We start from the raw sequence: 18,661 nt of genomic DNA, 5'->3' as shown, positions 1-18,661 counted from the left end.
GGTGGAGACTGTGGCGTGTGGCGGCTCAGCGCATCATCAGGTTGGAGCTCCCCGTCCTGGACACCATATATATATATTCATTCATTCATTCATCGTCTACCGCTTTATCCATTTAAGGGTCGCGGGGGGTCGCTGGAGCCAATCCCAGCTAACATTGGGCAAGAGGCGGGGTACACCCTGGACAGGTCGCCAGCCTATCACAGGGCCACACACAGAGACGGACCCATATATATATATATATATTTATTTATTTATTTCTAATTTTTTTACAAAGATTTTTTTGGGGGCTTTTTCCGCCTTTAATTTGACAGGACAGCTAGGTGAGAAAGGGGGGAAAATATGCAGGAAATCATCACAGGTTGGATTCAAACCCTGGACCTCTGTGTCGAGGCATAAACCTTGAAGAGTATGTGTGCCACCGCAGCCACTTACAATAAAATGCTTAAAGACAAAGGATTGCATCTAAAATCTTTATTTCAGATTTCCACCACACTACTTAAATTAAATGTTGCATGTAATGTTCAAGTGCTTCATCCATTCCAAAAATGTATCAATACATTCCTGATGAAAGAAAATAAAAGCTCATCGTGGGGATTTCGGCAGCAGTCTTTCACGTGTGTTCTGCTCTCAGCATCTCGGCCTGCCGGCACCTGTGTTGAAGAGTCTTTTAAGGACGAGGAGCTGCAGGTATCCAGACAGGAGGATGACGAGACTTTGGGTAGCCGACCACCAGTTGACGTAGCTGAGGTTGGACAGGAGGAGGTAGTGATCCTTTCCTTTCCTCATGCGGGCAAAGTTGTAATGATGCCAGATGTGAAAGATCTGATTCTGGAGCTTCTGTATGCTCTCCTAAACCAGACACAGCACATTTATTAGTTTCATAAAACATATAAGTGTGTTATGTGCCTCCTCCCTCTTTCTATGCATACTGCAGATAGACAGATAGACAGATAGACAGACAGATAGATAGATAGATAGATAGATAGACAGATAGACAGACAGATAGATAGACAGACAGATAGATAGATAGATAGATAGATAGATAGATAGATAGATAGATAGACAGATAGACAGATAGACAGACAGATAGATAGACAGACAGATAGATAGATAGATAGATAGACAGATAGACAGATAGACAGACAGACAGACAGATAGATAGATAGATAGATAAATAGATAAAGATACAAAGCGAGTCCAAAATACCAGAGATTTGAATTGACAAAAACACCTCAATATCAGTTAAAGTGCTGTTGAGGACTTTCTCGCCTTCCTCCATCTCTCTCTCCGACTCCTCCAATCCTTTGTAGATGACACCAAAGCTCAGAAAGACCCTGATTCCTCCAAATTGGTTGTTGTGGTTCCCAAGACACATCCGGTAAAAACCTGTCAGGAGGAGGCGGCAGAAACCAGGAAAATATGGAAATATGCAGTAGCTACAGCATGAATGATGGACTGTAGCAATGGATCCCACCTGTCATCTCGGTCTGGAAATTCATTTGACCGACAACTTTGTTGTCTGAAGCCACGAGAACGCCGTCCGGTGAGTTGACCGTCACAAACAGTTGGTGATTGTTGGCCATCCCCGTTACCCACTGTACCTGCGCGTTCATAGATACACAATAAATAGTCTCATGAGACAATACTGTAGAAACACCTGCAGAGACAAACTCACATGTCTGCATTGAGCATAAGGCTGGAGATAATTCTACCGATTCTTACTGTCACCAACAGGGCAATGAATGTCTCCTACTAACAAGTACTATGTGGCAGTGAATTATACACACAAGCAGAGCTGCAGAGCACCCCCTGCCCCATCAAGCCATCATCTCAGTGCATGATTCAGTTGTTAACCACACCATGGGTTTTGTAAATTTAACAATTATGACAGAAGGGACCTAGAGTCAAAGTCACTGTACTGATTGTTAGATTGTTAGTGTGTCCCCCCTCCCTTGTCAGTCTTTGTGTGTGTTTGTGTCAGTGTCGGCTTCTCTGGAGGGTAAATGGACTGTATTTATATAGCGCTTTTCTAGTCATATAGACCACTCAAAGCGCTTAACAGGAAAGTCGCATTCACCCATTCACACAGCACTGCTATTTAACGCGCATTTTTCTGTCACATTCATGCACTGTTGGCAGAGCCGTCAGAGGCAAGTTAGGGTTAAGTGTCTTGCCCAAGGACACGACGGCATGTGTACTGGCGGAAGATGGGATCGAACCGCCAACCTTCGTGTTGGTGGACGAACGACAGAGCTCCAGCTTCTCTGTGCTCGGTGCCAGATTATTACATCTGCTCTAGTTGTTGTACCTCTCGGCCGCTCTGTACTTTTCTAGTCTGAGTGTTTTTCCTCGACATCCTAGTGATTATTTTTCCTAACATGTTTCTCCCTTGTGCAGATCACTGCTATGTTGTTTCCACGTGAATCCTCCATTCAAAGGACTCAGCCATCTCACTACCGGACTGCCAGTGACCTGCCTCACTGTTCTGCCCATGCCATTCTGCCTGCCAGCCCTCTGTCTGCCCTAAACCTTCTCCGCAATAAACCCTGTTCAACTTTTATGGAACCTTGAGTCTGCTTTTGGGTCCTTATTATTATTTGTTACAAACCGTAACAGTCACAGGGAAACAACTGGAGGATTGAGGCGCCCTCAATTCACCTGAGGCCAAATGCCGCAGTATTGTGGTTTTGATGTACCTGGTTGTGTTATCTTGCTGGTGTTCCTGGCACTGTATTCATCCTTTGTACTTTATGTTTACTGAGGGTTTTTAGAAGATTGTGTTCACACAAGAGCTATTAAAGAACATTAAATTGGATTTTAAAATGAAGATTACGTTTTCTATGTCTCACAAGCTTTCTGCCTGTATGAACTCCACTAGGGGATATTCCACTTACCTCTAGAGAACAAAGTAGCATTTAAGAGTCACCACAAATGGCTCCAAATAGCACAAGTGGTACAAAAAATGTCCCCAAAAATAAAATCAACAAACCACAAATACTGAAAACAAGCAGCAAAAAAAATCCAGGCTTTTGTCAAATTTTTAACAATCAAATTAGGTATACTGTAAATACAGTACACTGTAAGCTCTTATCATTGTAACACAGGGTAACAATCACATTTTTAGAGGTTAAGTCACCTTGAAAGTCAATGTGATAAGCCTAAAGTGCACAAAGGCACAGACACATCTCCTGTTCATTTTATGACAGCACATCAAATTACAGACATATTCTACTTGCAGACAAGATGAAACCCAGTCCCGCGGGTTTACTGTGAAAATCCTCACCATGTACGTGAGGTAGAAACTTCCACTCTGGTGGGCAAAGTGCCAGAAACACTCCATCCCTGCAGCAGGAATCTCAATGGCAAAGTCGTATTTGTCTGATCCCCTGAACAAGCCGACGGTGTCCCCCTCACTGAGGGAGGGTTCCGACTTTCTGGCCCAGACACACTGAGAGCTCAGCGTTACTATGAGCAGTGTGTTGAGCAGCATGGCTGAAGTCTGAGGAGGAGGAGGAGGAGGACGCTGCTTTCCCCTTTTCATTCTCACATATCAAATGAGGGAGAATTATTAACCACGATTACAAACTCTCACTCCCAACGTTGTACGTTTGATAACATATCAGTCAAAATTCACCAGAATTATGCTTTACATAATTAATCAAACTCACTCACTTAGTGAGCTTTTTTTCGATTGAAACTACATATTTGTGAGTTCTTTTTAAAGATTCAAGTCTTTCAATGAGATTTAGTAACAACAAGAAAAATACAAAAAACGTTAGACCTATCCATTGTTTACACATTTATTTTATTTTTCCATTTTTCTTTATAAATTGCTTGTTATGTAGAAAGAACCACAGGTAACACTTCTATTCAGCATTTCTAAGCAGAAAATAAACATGTATTAAATAGTTTATAACACACAGTTTTTTTGTACACAGCTATGAGAACATTTACAGTGTTTGTCAACAATCATAGCTTCTATACGAATCATTACAGCTCAGTATTACTACAGTATATTATCACTGATTATCTATTTAGAAAGCAGCATCCAGTTATTGTAGTATAGTTGGAAACAAATACATTAGTTAGCACTGCTTAAATCTACATTATATCTACAGTATAGTGAATTAGAAACATTTTATAAATGCTCATATAGTGCTCATGAATGAGTTAAAGTAAAAACAATCTGTTGTTTTACAGTACAACTGAATAAAATAACTGCAAAAATAACATCCTGTGAAGAAATTTAACCAAAAACTTGTGTTCACTATGTGTACAATTACATTCAGGTAAAACAGAATTAGCAAAAGAAACAGGGAGGTTTAAAGGCACAAAAGACATAAAAACTTTATGAAACTTGGGGGTGAGATTGAAAAAATTCCCTTATATGTTTTATTGTGCCTTATAAAATGATTAAAAAACTACATGTACATAAAACTCCACTTCTCAGTGTTGTTCTTTTGTCTAAATGATTATAAAATACCCTTTTTTCTGCCATATTATTTCTCCAGAGTTTGGGACGGTATTGGAAATCTCTGCTTTTGCTGTCAAGTCTTGTTTCACCATTTTGATTTTGTTTAAAGGAGTCAACATCCTTAAATACATGTTACAGTAAACATACAGTAGAAATCAGTGCGCAAGTTGTTTCCTTAATTAACTTTGAATTGACTTAGAAAACCAGAAGTAAAAGTATTCATCATGCAGAGAGGCCCATTCCAAGGTGATAGTATATTATTAGTAGCAGTGCTTGAAGTGGGAAAGTGACGGTACTCCCTTTATTTGCATGTGGCTTGTATATCAGTGGGCACTAGCAAATGATTGATTATTATATTATGAATTTCTACAGTGAATACCAGGAGATATTAGTGATGTCTACAACACACATATATTTAAAAGTATAACCTGACCATAAAACTGTCTAAAAACAACTGGACCTTTGTGACACATTTTGCTGACTTTTCGCGGACTTGTGTACAACAATGTTAGAAATATGTAATTTTGTTCACGCTAACAGTAAGTGTTTCCAATTGGATTAGACATTTCAAAGTTAAGTTCATCAATCTAGTGAACTTTGATTTATAAATCTATAAGAACTTTATTAACAAGTGTGTGCTGTAGTAAAGAATTTAATCATAAACACATAATATCCTTACATCCTTATCGTGTTGTACGGGCACTGACGACCCCCATCCACATACCATTACAAAAAGGGGGGAAAGTAGCTTCTTTTGAAAATGTCATTCTTTGCATAATTCTGTCTGTATTATGAATTTAATTTAGTTTCTATCATACATATGTTTTGTGTTCATCAAAGAAATTAAGTTAATTTTCAGACATGGTTATGTAGATTATTTAGGGCCATAGGGAATCCACCAGAGAATCTACCATGAAGAGAGTCTAAACAAGTACCGGCATCTTGCAGGAAGTCGCGGCACGCATTATTGATGCACTCATTGGAAGCATCATTTAAATGTTGCAGCTTGTGAAGATGGAACTACTTGCAGCTATACTGTATATATGGGTTGCTTAATTTTTAACACATCATATTATATCAAATTGGTACAATAAGTTATTTGTTGATTATATTTTATATTAATGAAATAATTATCCAAAGTAACTATGAACCAAAGCCAAATAAGTGGAGTAAAAGATAAAACGTACAATATTAAATTGCATGCTAACTTAGAAGTGATATAGAATAAAAGCAGAGCAAGAGTTAACTGCTTTCCACCTCTGAAGACAGCTCCTAGTGGGTAAAGGAAGTTTGACGCTGAACTTGACGCTGGTGAGTAAACAGGTGTTAATGCTAACGTTGGCTTTGTACTGTAGCAATAGAGAAAACTTAACCCCTTTAAGGATGATATGTCACATTCTGTGTTTTCAGATAGTTCCGCCCTGCAGGGTTTCTGCAGAGCTGAACAAGCTATATTTCAGGCTTTTAATGCCTTGACATGATAAGACACATTGTTTACAAAACAGAAGATAACATAATCAGGAATTGTGTATTATTTTTTCTGGACCCAGATGGCATAAAATGGACAGAACGATTATCCAGTGAAAAATAATGATTTCCTCAAAGTTCCCTTTGAGATTTTTACAAAAAACATTTATTATGAGCTGACAATTTTCACTGTCACAACCATCCTGCTGTTATATGAGAGATGGAGAACATTTCCCAACATTATTTCCTGTAGCAGACACGAGGGACTATTTTACACTTTTGAAACTGCAACTCAAGACTTTTTCATACCTACTAATTTTTGAGAAAAACGGAATTCTCTTCTGATCTGGAGATGCCCTGAAATGGGTTTTTCAGTGGCAAATTCTCAACCAATTGGACCAAATGCTGCCTCCTGGGGTCTACATGCTTCTACTGGAACAATATCTTTTGCCATTGTATTAAAGTACATAGATAAGCCTGGTGAAGAATATTTATACAAATATGATGTGTGAGCCAACACGAAGGCGGTCTCAAAGGTGTCTTGCTGCTGCTCCTTCAACTTCTGTGGTCAGTGAGTCAAAAGGTCTCAGGCCATTTCTCCGTTAATCAATCAAGTTGTATCTGTAAAAGACAAAAATTGCAAAGAATTTAATGTAAATGATTGGCCTCTGTACATACATCTTCATTGGTTGTTTTATTAATTGTGATTTGGTCCACCGATAAATTAATAAGAGAGTGGGGGCAACACATTGTGTTTAGGCCTATACAAGTAACATGAGTTTGACTTCTGGACTTCAGTTGCCTTCTGTTTTCAGTTGTGTTCTGACATAAGAAAGTGGGTTGTTGTTTTCGAGACCAAGAGAGTGACGTGGTTAATTTCTAAAGCTGCAAAGATTCGGTTAATTGATTAAACAATTTGTTGTTCAACAGAAAATTATTCAACAAAAAATTTTAAGGAAAAAGAATTGTCATTGTGTTGGTCCAACACATAGTTAGATGAGAAACCTAATACAACTCTCATGTCAATACAGTAAATAATTAGATGGAGATAGCAGTCATCAAGCCTAGTTTAGCTTGGCTTAAAGACTGGGAACAAGGGGAAACAGCTGGCCTGGCTCTGTACACACATGCAGTAACAAAATCCGTTAACTTTCTTTAATCGCGACTGTTCTCTCAAGAGAATCTCAGAATCAGTGCCCCAAAAGAAGATCTGTTCATGTTCAAGACCTCTATTAACCTTATGACAGTTAGTTATGATTATTTATGACAGGAGGAAGTCAGGTGACATTACTGTAGAGTGACAAAGTCCACTGAGGACAAACAACATATTTTGTTGTTAATTTGGGGTTATATTTATTTAACTCCAAGCCACTGGACTCAACCAAGAAACAGTCCAGTTCCTTACTACCTTTAAGCAGGCCCATCATATTTACCGTCGGTAATGTACAAACAGGTGAGTAGTATCAATCTCATTGAGCAACTAAGAGTCTTTTCCAAATGTTATCTGGGGGACAAGAATACATGAGGACATAAAATGAAACCAGCATGAATGCTAATGTGAATAATACATGATCAGATGATTAAACCAACATACAGTACCTGCCCAAATCACTGAGCAGTGAAGAAAGCCTCTGTATAACACAAGGCATAATCTTCCACCTCCACTGAAGCAGCAAAAACAGCCAAATTGGGTTGAGGTCTGGGGGCTGCTGAAGCATTATTCGGCATAGGAGCTGCTGCAGGAGACTAGTTGGCAGGGGCCAGGGCACCGAAGAACCCCAATCCATTATCCCAGTCGTCTTCATCATCATCCAATACATATTCTTGGACCATCCCCTGATCAACATGTGCAACTCCAGTGATAATGTGGTAGGTGTCTCTCAGACCTTCGTTCACACTATTGAACGCACTTTGGCACTTCAACAGGTTCACAAATTTGGTCTTGCCGCATTTCTTGACCAACTCGTGGGCTTCAGTCAGAGTAAAGGAGATTTTCCAAAGCGCTCTGTTCACATTTTGGGTGATCTGGCCTGGCCCTCTTTGCTTGATGGCCTCAACCAACTCTTCCAGGGCCTTGACTCTTTCTGCAAGGTGGCGAAAGCGCTTCTTATTGACCTTCGCTTCAGCAGCCATCCAGAAGATGCCCCTGCATAAGCCCAAGATTTTTCCAATATGCTCCATGACAAACTGAAAAAGCAGAGGACAGGCAGGTGAGTCAAGTTGCAAAACAAAAGCAGGGAAAATGAGAGCTGAAACATAATTAACTATACTGAAAGACATCCCATGATAACAAAATGCACTCAAGTGAATCGATTTAGTTAGAAGAGATTACAGTAATTAAAAAGTAAATAACGATATGACTTGACTTGAACTCAATTCTATAAATCCCTGTTAGAAATGTCTGTCTAAATGTTATTTTATTTAGAAACAAAGCAATGTGAAGATACAAACCCAGGCCCTTTTCTTTGGAATTTCTCTAAATTGAGTACAAATTCTTGACTTTTAGTTTAACTTGTCCTAAACTCTATCAATCTATCATTCCTTCTCAGAAATTATGGAGCAATGTGCCATGTGTTACATTATGTTTTTGCAGCACCTTATGTTTCAACAACGAAGCAATTTCAAAATGCATGGGTGGTACTGGTAAATTGTGTGGTCAGATCTCAATTATCCTGACCTCAAATGTATCAGTTGTTGTCACAAAGTGTTTATCTATTTTTTTTAGTTTTTCCTAAGAAAAAAGAATTTCTCTCACATTTTAGAGGTAAAATGTATTTTCAACTTCCTGGTTCTAGGCTGTAACAATGTATTTACCATAAAAGTCAAAATAAAAGTTCAGACGTAAAAACATCAACTTTTGCACACAGTAAAAGTGTAGCAAAAGTGATATCTTTTTTTTCTTCTATTTTCCTTGTTGTTATTGTAATTAACTTGTGCAAAATAAAATGTTTGAAACAAAAATAATATATTATAGCATGATGATGACATGTATAGTATAATCACGCATACTGTACAATACTGTGAGGTTTCTAGTTCTCCCTCTCTCCTGCATTTCAAGGCAGATGTTCTGAAATAGGATTTATACTGATACATTAATACATTAATGCTGATTAAAATAGAAAAATTAGATGTTATGAAGAAAAGATTGTGATGTGTCCCCCGTACTTAATTATCTAAACCTTTACCCTTTTATCAGACACTGAAATTTGTAACCCTCCAGCGGCTCTCCAGGCAATATATGAATATGAAAAAAATAAAGCGTGGTAAATAGCAGCACTGTATGGATGTGTGTGAATGGGTGAATGTGACTTGTACTGTAAAGCGCTTTGAGTGGTCAATAGAAAGGCACTATATAAAAACAGTCCATTTACCATTTTTATTGATAGGTCTGATAAGGCCTTTGTCAGGCAATCATGCATTTAGACAAAGAGGGGGGAACATATTTTTTTTTTAAATGTAATCACTCAAATTTGAAATCATTTATTTTCATAGGTTAGGTTAGTAGTCAAGTTGATAAAATGTGCTTATTTCTAGTCCTTGGAGTAACAGATTGATATCAATAAGGAAATAGAAAAAAAGCTTGGTATCAGGCCTGATGCTGCTGGCAAACACTAAGATAAGCACTCATAAGATGAACTTAGTGTATTTGTGGTATAGAGGTGAAACACTGAACCATGAGAAGAATATTACATTTTTGGCAAGAGCAATGTATTGTATCTAATTAAAAAAAAAAATCCAAATCATAATCCTGCTGCACATCATAATGCACTTTAGAGAGACATTCTTAATTCTAAAGTATTTTATTTATACAGTGCGATTCTAAATTCTTTAAAAATTTCAAAAGAGAGTTTACCTGAAGGTGGATGCTGGTGTAAGTGTCCTGTTGGATGCAGCTGTGCAGGCTGAAGAAACTGTGACTGTACTTTTATATTCACCCGCGTGCTTCACTCAGTGGCATCTGCTCTGTGGCATCTTTGATGTGTCACAGTCACAGTGTAGCCGTCCATTTTCCTGTTTCAGCAGGTCACAGTTCGGAAACTGTGGTATAATGCAATTATTAATGCCACCGGCAACAAATGAATACAAGGATAAACGCAAACTTTACTTCACAGCAATGTCTTTCTTAACTCCTGCTTTATCTATAATTATCATGGAGCACACAATAACAGGTTCATTATTTTCTCAAGCACCCAGAAACCAACCAGTTCTCTACAGCTGAAATGATTGGTGGACCAATCAAATAGCTTATAGATAAAGAGAATTATTGGCGACAATTGAATACTCGTTTTGATTTGATTTTCCTGGTTTTCTATGACAGTGAACTCAACATTTTGGCAAATTTGATATTTAAACGTGGCTTCAGGATAAAATGACCCTATGAAAAATGTTAGTACATAGACTAACCACAATTTTACAACAAATGAGCTCATTATGAACTAGAGAGATGATTATGGTGTTATAGTGACAGGTCATTTGTGTTGTGTTTGAACTGTACTTTGATGAACTCGTTTCAGATTCTATTTTCTATCTCTCCTAGTGTATCTCTGACCCCAGAGCAGCAGGACTCAAACCCGTCATTAGTATTGTTATTGTTATTATTAATATTAATATCATTACTAATAATAACAACAACATAATTGTATTTTTTAATTATAAGTATCAGTCTGGTAGAGATTAAAGCGGCGGTTGTACAACTGTCCTCTCTCTCTCTCTCTTCTCTCCTGTCTCTCCTCCCACCCTCTTTCTGCCCACTTCTCCTCTCTTCCCCATTTCCCTCCTCACCCCGAACCGGTCGAGACAGATGACCGCCCACAACTGAGTCCGGTTTCTGTCAGAGATTTCTTCCTGTTAAAAGGGAGTTTTTTCTCTCCACCGTCGCCAAGTGCTTTGCTCATTGTGGGATTTGTTGGGTTTTCCCTGTAATATTGTAATATTGACCTCACTATGTAAAGTGCCTTGAGACAATGTATGTTGTGATATGGCGCTATACAAATAAAATTGAATAGAATTGAATTGAATATTGTTATTGTAGGAAATGAGCAGCAAAAACCAACTGAAATAACCAACCCACTAAAATCTATAATCAAGTGTTTGTAATTCCACTTGTAACTGCTTTTCCTAACGTGAAACTAATGTAACATTCATGTGTTTAATCTTCTGTGGGTCTTTCCTTCTGTAAAGTGTAAATGTTTGTTATATTTTATACGTTATATGTTCTGACAAGGTCCTCTCTGTCCTCTCTAAATGAGACTCTATTTAAATAAAGGCTTCAATCAATAAAATGTTACAGACTTTTTAAGTAACATCCCCTTTTTGTGTTACATCTCCCCAGACACAAAAAAAAGTATCAAGCCTCGCTAAAGTTAAACAATAAAACTTGAAATACTCCAAGTGAAGTTGAAGTTTAATACTTTAACATGCAAGATAAACTTTGCGTCTTTGGAGGGGAAATTACCAGAAATACTTCAGTATGCCTGAAGCAGTAACCCCGATAACAAAGCAATGGCTGCAGTCTGCTTTGTCTTGTTGAATCGTGGAGATGTCACTTCAAATATCCAATGGACCATAGCTGTGCCCTAGTTTGGTCACCCATGTTCGGGAATAGCTATTTAGAAAAACCAGTCAGGCAGGCCACAGTAAACCTCACATAGTCACACTACGAAACACAAAGTCACATTACAAGAAAACAATGATGCTGCTCCAGAGCCTGGCAGCCAATAAGTATAAAGAAACACAATATCAAGACAAAGTGAACTATGAATAAAGGAGGAGTCACAGATGTAATGAAAATAACAAATGTTTTGCTGGCTGTATGAGCTGTGCTGCATAATTTGTCTAAATAGTGGATTTAAACAAAAGGGAAAGATGTTTGCATCCAGGGCAGACACCAGTAAAAGTGTATGTGACCGACTTGTGGAGTAGATAAGCGCTCAAATACTGTGGTTCATAACTATGACCTATACCCACCAAGGTAATGACACTCCCTTCAGGCACAGCTTTACTTTTCATTTACTGCTAACAAACAAGTGTTCACATGCTAATACACTAAACTAGAGATGGTGAACATGATGAACACCCTGGTAAACATCAGTATTTACTTTAAAGATGATACAACAAACTTTTATCTGTATTTTTTTTGTCTTTATAAAAAGTATGGTAGCCTCACTGAGCCACAAATCAGTCTGTCATAATGAACATTTTGGCACTTTGATCATCACAAGCCAAATACCATTGACTTCCACTATACTGTGAAATGCTTCAGCTAATCTCAGCTTATCAATTGATGAAAAACAACTCTTATTTGGGTGAATTATCCTTAAGACAACTTGTAATGTAGATAACATTTTGTGGAATTACCAGCTTCTCATCTAGGCAACATCTAGATACATCTGTCTATCGAACTGATGTATACTCTGATAGAGCTGGTATGTGTGTTTGACTTGGGTGTTGCATAGCAGAGCAAAAATGGCACAAGCTGAAAAAATTCAGTGACTGTCAGTGGCTCTTTTCACTGTCTCAGTTCTTTTCACTGCGAGAGAACGAACTACAAAGTGAAAGTGATAGTCTCTTATTACATCTCAGAGCTAAAACATAGCTAAGTTAAACAGAAGTCATCAAAAACCAGCATTTTCTCTGATAATGAAAGAGAAAACTTTTTAAATGCCCTTAAATTGGTCATTTTCAGGTTTATGATTTTAATTTGGGGTCTACTACAACATGTTTACAAAATATAATGTTCAAAATACACATTATTTATATCATATTGTACATTGCAGCAGCACCTCTTTTTACCCTCTGTCTGAGACACTGTTAGGTCTAGGTCCACCTCCCTTAAAGCTAAAGCTCAGGTCTGATTGGTCAGCAGACCCACACTTTTGTGATTGGTCAGCTTGGCCAGTGTGTGAAGAAAATGTCATGCCCCTTACTTATCAACTGTAAACCCCGCTATCGTTTCTCCGCAATGACGATATCAAAAAATGGACGACGCATCTCCACTTCCTCCCACTGTACAAAAATTAACCCAAATTATACAAGATAGAGGTGCTGCCATCATTTGCTGGTGACATAATTTGAAGCCAGAGTCTGAGCAGCAGGGATCGTGGAATACAGCCATGGTATCGAGGTCCCACCAGTATGACCAACCGACCAATCACAAGTCAATCTCAGCTGTCAATCATGCGATCTCAGCCTGATTTTAGAGCACCAAATGAACATGAATACTTGATAAGAAGTAGATTGACTTTTTAGTTTGGTTCATGTCCCACCATCTTAAATGGAGGAGGCAGGGTCTATGACTATACTGCAGCCAGCCACCAGGGGGATGTTTTTGCTACACTTTAGGCTGTCATGTTGTCCATCTTTATATATAGCCATTTGGAGTCAGAGCTTCTGTTTAGCACTGAATGATACTCGTTCACTACACTTTTTGTGGCCCGAGGAAAACATCACAAACTGTTCAAATAATCATTTAATAGCAGTGTTGTGAGAATACGTTGAATAAGTTCAAGGAAACAATGACAATACCAGAAGGAAATATAGCCGCAAGCGGCGTTTGGAGGTTTCAAACCCTCTGCCATTCATCCCTTCATGGGATGATATCCAAACTTGGTGTGTTTATTCAACAGATGGCATGAGAGGTCCCCAGTGAGTTTGGTCATGAGAGGTAATAGGCATCTTGAGTTATGATCAAATATGCTATAGACCAAGCCCACATTCACGAATTAGGTGGCACATTTTGATCAATACTTGGCCCCAGAGCATGCACACTAATTTTGGTGAAATTCTGTTCAGTGGTTATTGAGATAGACATTTGTACAGGTTGGTAACAAAATACTTTAAGCAGACCTGTAGCTAATCAGAGCTGTAAGTTATATACCAAGATTTGTGATGATTGGACAAATGGTTAATAACTTATAGTCAATATTCCTCTAAGCCCCGCCCTTTGCAAAGACATTTTGGCTACTAGCGGCCATGTTTTTTGAACCAATCTTGATCATTTATAATAGAAATTTTATTTTTAATACTTTAAGGCAGCATACCAATATTTTGTGTTGATAAAGTCAAAATTTCAAAAGTTCTATTCATATTACTGTTTTTCAGTTTTTGCTAATTAGTGCAACATTTTGTCACCTGGCATGTCAGTGATTCAGGAGAGCACATTGAACTTGAGTCACGGTGTGAGGGGGGTGGTCTTTCCAATTTTTTATTTTTTGGGGCTTAATTACACCGCCACCATGTGGCCAATTTGGATTATGAGGGTTAACGCTAACGCACAACATTTTCAAAGTGACATAGTTTTGTGGTTTTGGCTTATTCTAGTTTAAAAGAAAAAAAAGGCCAAAGCAAAAACAATATTGTTCTCCCCCTGTCGGTGTTTGAACCCTAAAAATGGCCACCACAGCCTTTTAGTAGCATTCATGAATCCAGGTACACTAGGAGTTTTTTTCTTTCTTTTTTATTTATTCATTGCCGTTGGCTTTCATTGCGGTGTGTTTCTGCTGGATGAAAACATGACTGTAAACTGTGACACTGAGTCCGTCAGCAGCGTGGTTTCTCCTCCTCAGCGCCAGTCTTGCTGACAAAGAGTCTTTTGAGGAAGAGGAGCTGCAGGTACCCTGAGGTGATGATGAGGAGGCTGAGGGCTGTCGACCACCAGGTTATGTACTGTGAGTTGGAAAGCAGCAGAAAGTAGTCAGCGCTCTTCCGCATGCGACCGAAGCTGTAGTAGCGGAACGTGTGGAAGACGTGGTTCTCCACTTTGTGAGTCGCATCCTGCAAAAGCAGAACACACGATCCAAATGAAAGTAGGTAGTATCACAAACTCTATCATTATTACAAATACTAATGTTATTGTTGTAACTACTACATTAATTACAACCAGTCTATTACTATTCCGCGACCCTAGGAGGCACTGCTACCATTACAACAAATGAAGCTTAGTGTAAGTTCAATTGGGAACTTAAACTAGTTCTGCCTTTTCTAATCAGCTGGCTGTTTTCTGTAACCAAATCAGATGTCGCTGCTATCAAACTTTAAATCTGTTCTCCACTCTCTTGCTGTCAGCTGTCATTTCAGTAATTCGCTCAGCTTTCTCTACATCCCATCAATCCACCACCAGTGTCGAGATCCCAGAGAGGTCTCCTACAACACACAGACTCACTGCTTTTCAACCATGATGACCTCACGAGGGATCTCAGCCAAATAGACTCTCAAGTATATCACATCACTTTAGCCTTGTCGCACATGCCGATAAAATGCTGTTCATTTTTCAATGGAAGTCTACCCTGATTGAACAATAATAACAGCTGAGTGTTACCTGTATGATGCTCAGTGTGTTGTTCAGGTCTTTGCTGACTTCCTCTCTCTTCTTCTTTTCCTCATCTTTGCTGTTGGTGGGGCCTTGGTAGCCGTCGTAGTAAACACCAAAGCTGAGATAGACCTGCATGGTCCCGAAGTGGTTGTGGAAATTGCTGAAACACATTTGATAGAAACCTGGAAGGAAACACAAGTGATGATATACAGTACTGTAAATACAAACAGTATACAGTATTGCTTTGTATCAATTTTTACTTTTACACTCTTGCTTGTTTTTTTCACTGTGTACGTGTGTTCAAACTAACAAGAACGCACTGTGACAGGCAAAATGCAGTGCAATGTAAGTGCCCTGATGTTGAACTAAAAAACAGTCAAATGTGAACGGATGGACATTTCGACATTTCTTCTTTGCTACACCAAGGTAAGTGCAAGCTTGTGAAAATGGCGGCCAAGGAAGGAGAACATGTGGCAACACAATTTTTGGTGAAACAAGGGGAACACACACATTGTTATGGGGTACAGTAACTAAAAAAAATAATTAATCAGAGATATCAAAGTTTGATATCAACAATTTTTGACATGTCCTCCTGAGCCTAGGGAACACCACTTCTTGAGAACTGAAAGTGAAGGCACCGGCTGTGGCTCATGAGGTGGAATGGGTCATCCACTAACCAGGGCTCAGAGGTTTGATTCCCAGTTCATCTCGTCTGCATGTCAGTGTCCTGGAGCAATATTGAAACCCAAACTGCCCCTAAGAACTGCTTCATCATGTTGAGTGATAGAAAATCGGTGCATACAGTGTGTGTGTGTGTGTGTGTGTGTGTGTGTGTGAATAGGTGAATAGGTGAATGAGACTTGTGAAGTGCTTTGAATAGCCATTAAGACTAGAACAGCACTAGATACATGCAATCGATTTGCCATTTACCAAGGATATTGACCTAATAATTCATAACAGGCACTGCATGCTCAATTATGTATATGCTGCAACAGAGCAGAATCCTTAAGAACTTCAAAATATCTGAAGTCAGTTTTGTGTGTCGGGATTTTTTTATGAGTTTTATTGACAAATATTATTCACACAAACTAAAGAGTAAAATATATAATATCCATTCACCAGTCAAATTTTTACATTGCTGTGACCTCATTTAGCTCCTTTGAAATAATTTTTCATTTCTATTTGGTCATTTTTGTGAGGTTTTAGTAACATTTTGACGTTACAGATAGATACTGTACATAGACAGACAGACAGACAGTAAAAAAAGACAGCTACCTGTTTCCTCAGCCACAAAGTTGATCTGACCCTTTGCATCATCAACAGTTGACATTAACAGACCACCAGGAGCGTTGACATAGACAGACAGGTGTCTGTCATGGCCGACTCCTGTCACCCACTGGACCTACAGACAGAGTGAGCATGTGGTGCACATTATCCACATGTATCTTTTTTCATTTCAATCCCCCCATGCTCTTTGCATCTGGTGTTTTGTATTACCAATACCATCACATAATGATGCAAGAAAGGAGGTTTCAGAATGTGAGGGCCTGCAAATGTGGTTGTGATTGCAATTCAAGGACACAGAGACTTGTAAAACATGATATTACTATGTGTTCATAAAAAGACCTTCATGGCAGTAATTCAAGTTTCAGCAATTTACTTACTAAAGATGTAAAGAGAACTTCAAGAGCAAGGCCACATTATCTGCAGACTTTTTAAAATCATATATTATAGGTATATATAGATATTCTACTATACTGAAATTACTGAAATATTTTTTACACATATCAATAAATATATAAAATACTGCTATGCTGTTATGTAGGATTAGATGTTACAAGGCAGATTCAGGTCCAATTCTACATAACAGATAAAAAATAACTCACTTTCATGCATATATATGTATAAATATGCATTAAAGGGCCTGATACTTAACTAAAGTGAAACATATTAACCTATTCTAAATCGGCCTGTTAAGTTTTCTCATGTTTCAGAAAGAAACGTGTGGAGGCCTCAGCATTTCATCTTACCATGAAGCTCAGGTAGAATCTCTCACCATGGTGAGCAAAGTGCCAGAAACACTCCAGCCCAGCAGCAGGAAGCACCACAGAGAAGTCGTACTGGTCGGCACCCCAGAAGAGTTCCTGGTCTGTTACGTTGGGGTGGGGGTTTGTCAGGGGCCCGCTAAGAACCGGAGCCCAAAACACAAGAACAAGAAACATGCAGGGAATTCTCAACATGTCGGAAAAAATGGAAACTTCCCTCATTGAAAAGTACAGATAGAGTGTGAGTGTGGCAGCGTGGATAGATTGCAAATGATTAACTGCCACCAAACTCTTGCCTCCGTCAGTGGGAAAACTGGGTTGCCTTCACAGGTGGAGTCAGCTCTGATAGAGAGAAACACCTGCACATGCTGCAGAAGAACTGGAAGAAGGAATAAAAGCAAAGTCCGGCCACGAAAGCACAACTAATTTCAGCCAGTTGGGTGATGAAGAATCCAGAAGAAGCTCTAGAATAACAAGTAAGACCAGTGGTTAGAGATTTTAACAATTAGAATTATTTGCATTCATCCCCACTTGAAATAATGTGGAATCTTGCATCTGCACAAAAAAACTTTGAGGTGTTTTTATGCTGAAAACCAGATTCATCTTTGGCCTAGTGGACAAATGTGGTGACAACAGTTAAAATAGGAATCGGAATTAGGTAATCAGGTAGAGGGTATGTGTTGCCCCTGTGTCAACTTAAAAGCAGTTCAAGCTATATGACACAATTATGACTCCTGCTGCCTCAATATTCTGATGACAAGTCTCTTCAAAATTGTTTCCAACTGAATGCCCTCAGATGATCTACAAATTCATCTTTTAACACACATCACTAGTGAACAATTATCAGCTCCCATCTTAAAGCAAAATCATTGATGAAACCTGTTTTCATTAAAGTTGGACAACTTCTTGGCAGTAGAAAACTGTTTTGACGTCGTCCAGACAAGTTTCGACAGCACCCCTAGGACTGCTCTTGTTAAGATCTTCAATGACATCCACAGTGTCAGAATCTCAGTCATAATATTAGTGGACCTCAGTGTTGCCGGCTCTCTGGCACGGCGCTTAACTGGATTGAATCCTTCAAGACAGCGACCACTTTGTGTCTATTGGTAATTATACATCTGAGTGGACAAAAATAACACAAGTTCCTAAAGGCTCCATTCTGGGGCCTCTTCTGTTCAGCCGCACTAGCTCAGATAATAGAAAACAACAAAATATGTTACCAGTTATGCAGACGACACACTTCACCATCACCATCACCATCACCATCACCAGGGGACAATAATCCCATACAAGCCTCGAGTAAATGCATTGAACAGATCAATGATTAGATGTTCCAGAATTTTCCTCAATTAAACAAAAATAAAA

The 18,661-nt window shown here is 38.8% G+C and overlaps 2 protein-coding genes across 3 annotated transcripts; both read right to left on the bottom strand.

The window, feature by feature from the left end:
* Positions 1–290: 290 nt before the first annotated feature.
* LOC118315400 (transmembrane emp24 domain-containing protein 6) lies at positions 291–3,499 on the bottom strand. 2 transcript variants are annotated; one of them, XM_035642655.2, is made up of 4 exons: positions 3,284–3,499; positions 1,475–1,601; positions 1,207–1,386; positions 291–849 (listed from the first exon to the last, which is right to left on the bottom strand). In XM_035642655.2, exons 1-4 carry the CDS (start codon positions 3,488–3,490, stop codon positions 668–670), a joined length of 696 nt encoding a protein of 231 aa, XP_035498548.1. In that variant the 5' UTR covers positions 3,491–3,499; the 3' UTR covers positions 291–667. The 2 variants fall into 2 exon arrangements, with proteins under 2 accessions (XP_035498548.1, XP_035498547.1); XM_035642654.2 differs by having other exon boundaries at positions 1,232–1,386.
* Positions 3,500–13,449: 9,950 nt separating this feature from the next.
* Positions 13,450–17,565, bottom strand: LOC118315375 (transmembrane emp24 domain-containing protein 6-like). Its single transcript, XM_035642625.2, has 4 exons — positions 17,282–17,565; positions 16,527–16,653; positions 15,258–15,433; positions 13,450–14,713 (listed from the first exon to the last, which is right to left on the bottom strand). The coding sequence occupies exons 1-4, from the start codon at positions 17,516–17,518 to the stop codon at positions 14,480–14,482; spliced, it is 774 nt and encodes a 257-aa protein (XP_035498518.1). The 5' UTR covers positions 17,519–17,565; the 3' UTR covers positions 13,450–14,479.
* Between the last annotated feature and the right edge of the window lie 1,096 nt (positions 17,566–18,661).

Source organism: Scophthalmus maximus, chromosome 7 (genome assembly GCF_022379125.1).
Source record: "Scophthalmus maximus strain ysfricsl-2021 chromosome 7, ASM2237912v1, whole genome shotgun sequence".
In the NCBI taxonomy this organism is placed as follows: Eukaryota; Metazoa; Chordata; class Actinopteri; order Pleuronectiformes; family Scophthalmidae; genus Scophthalmus; species Scophthalmus maximus.
Note: the sequence above shows the minus strand (reverse complement) of the source record. Positions and strands in the feature narration are given on the sequence as shown.

What these genes read in the sequence shown, in the direction of transcription:
- LOC118315400 (XM_035642654.2), bottom strand. Translation starts at nt 3,490, where the DNA reads ATGCTGCTCAACACACTGCTCATAGTAACGCTGAGCTCTCAGTGTGTC. An exon ending in GTTTCTACCTCACGTACATG is followed by an intron (nt 1,602 to 3,283) that starts GTGAGGATTTTC and finishes ATGAACGCGCAG; the next exon opens with GTACAGTGGGTAACGGGGAT. An exon ending in GCACTTTAACTGATATTGAG is followed by an intron (nt 850 to 1,231) that starts GTGTTTTTGTCA and finishes TGTCTGGTTTAG; the next exon opens with GAGAGCATACAGAAGCTCCA.
- LOC118315375 (XM_035642625.2), bottom strand. Translation starts at nt 17,518, where the DNA reads ATGAGGGAAGTTTCCATTTTTTCCGACATGTTGAGAATTCCCTGCATG. An exon ending in GATTCTACCTGAGCTTCATG is followed by an intron (nt 16,654 to 17,281) that starts GTAAGATGAAAT and finishes CTCTGTCTGTAG; the next exon opens with GTCCAGTGGGTGACAGGAGT. An exon ending in ACACACTGAGCATCATACAG is followed by an intron (nt 14,714 to 15,257) that starts GTAACACTCAGC and finishes CTGCTTTTGCAG; the next exon opens with GATGCGACTCACAAAGTGGA.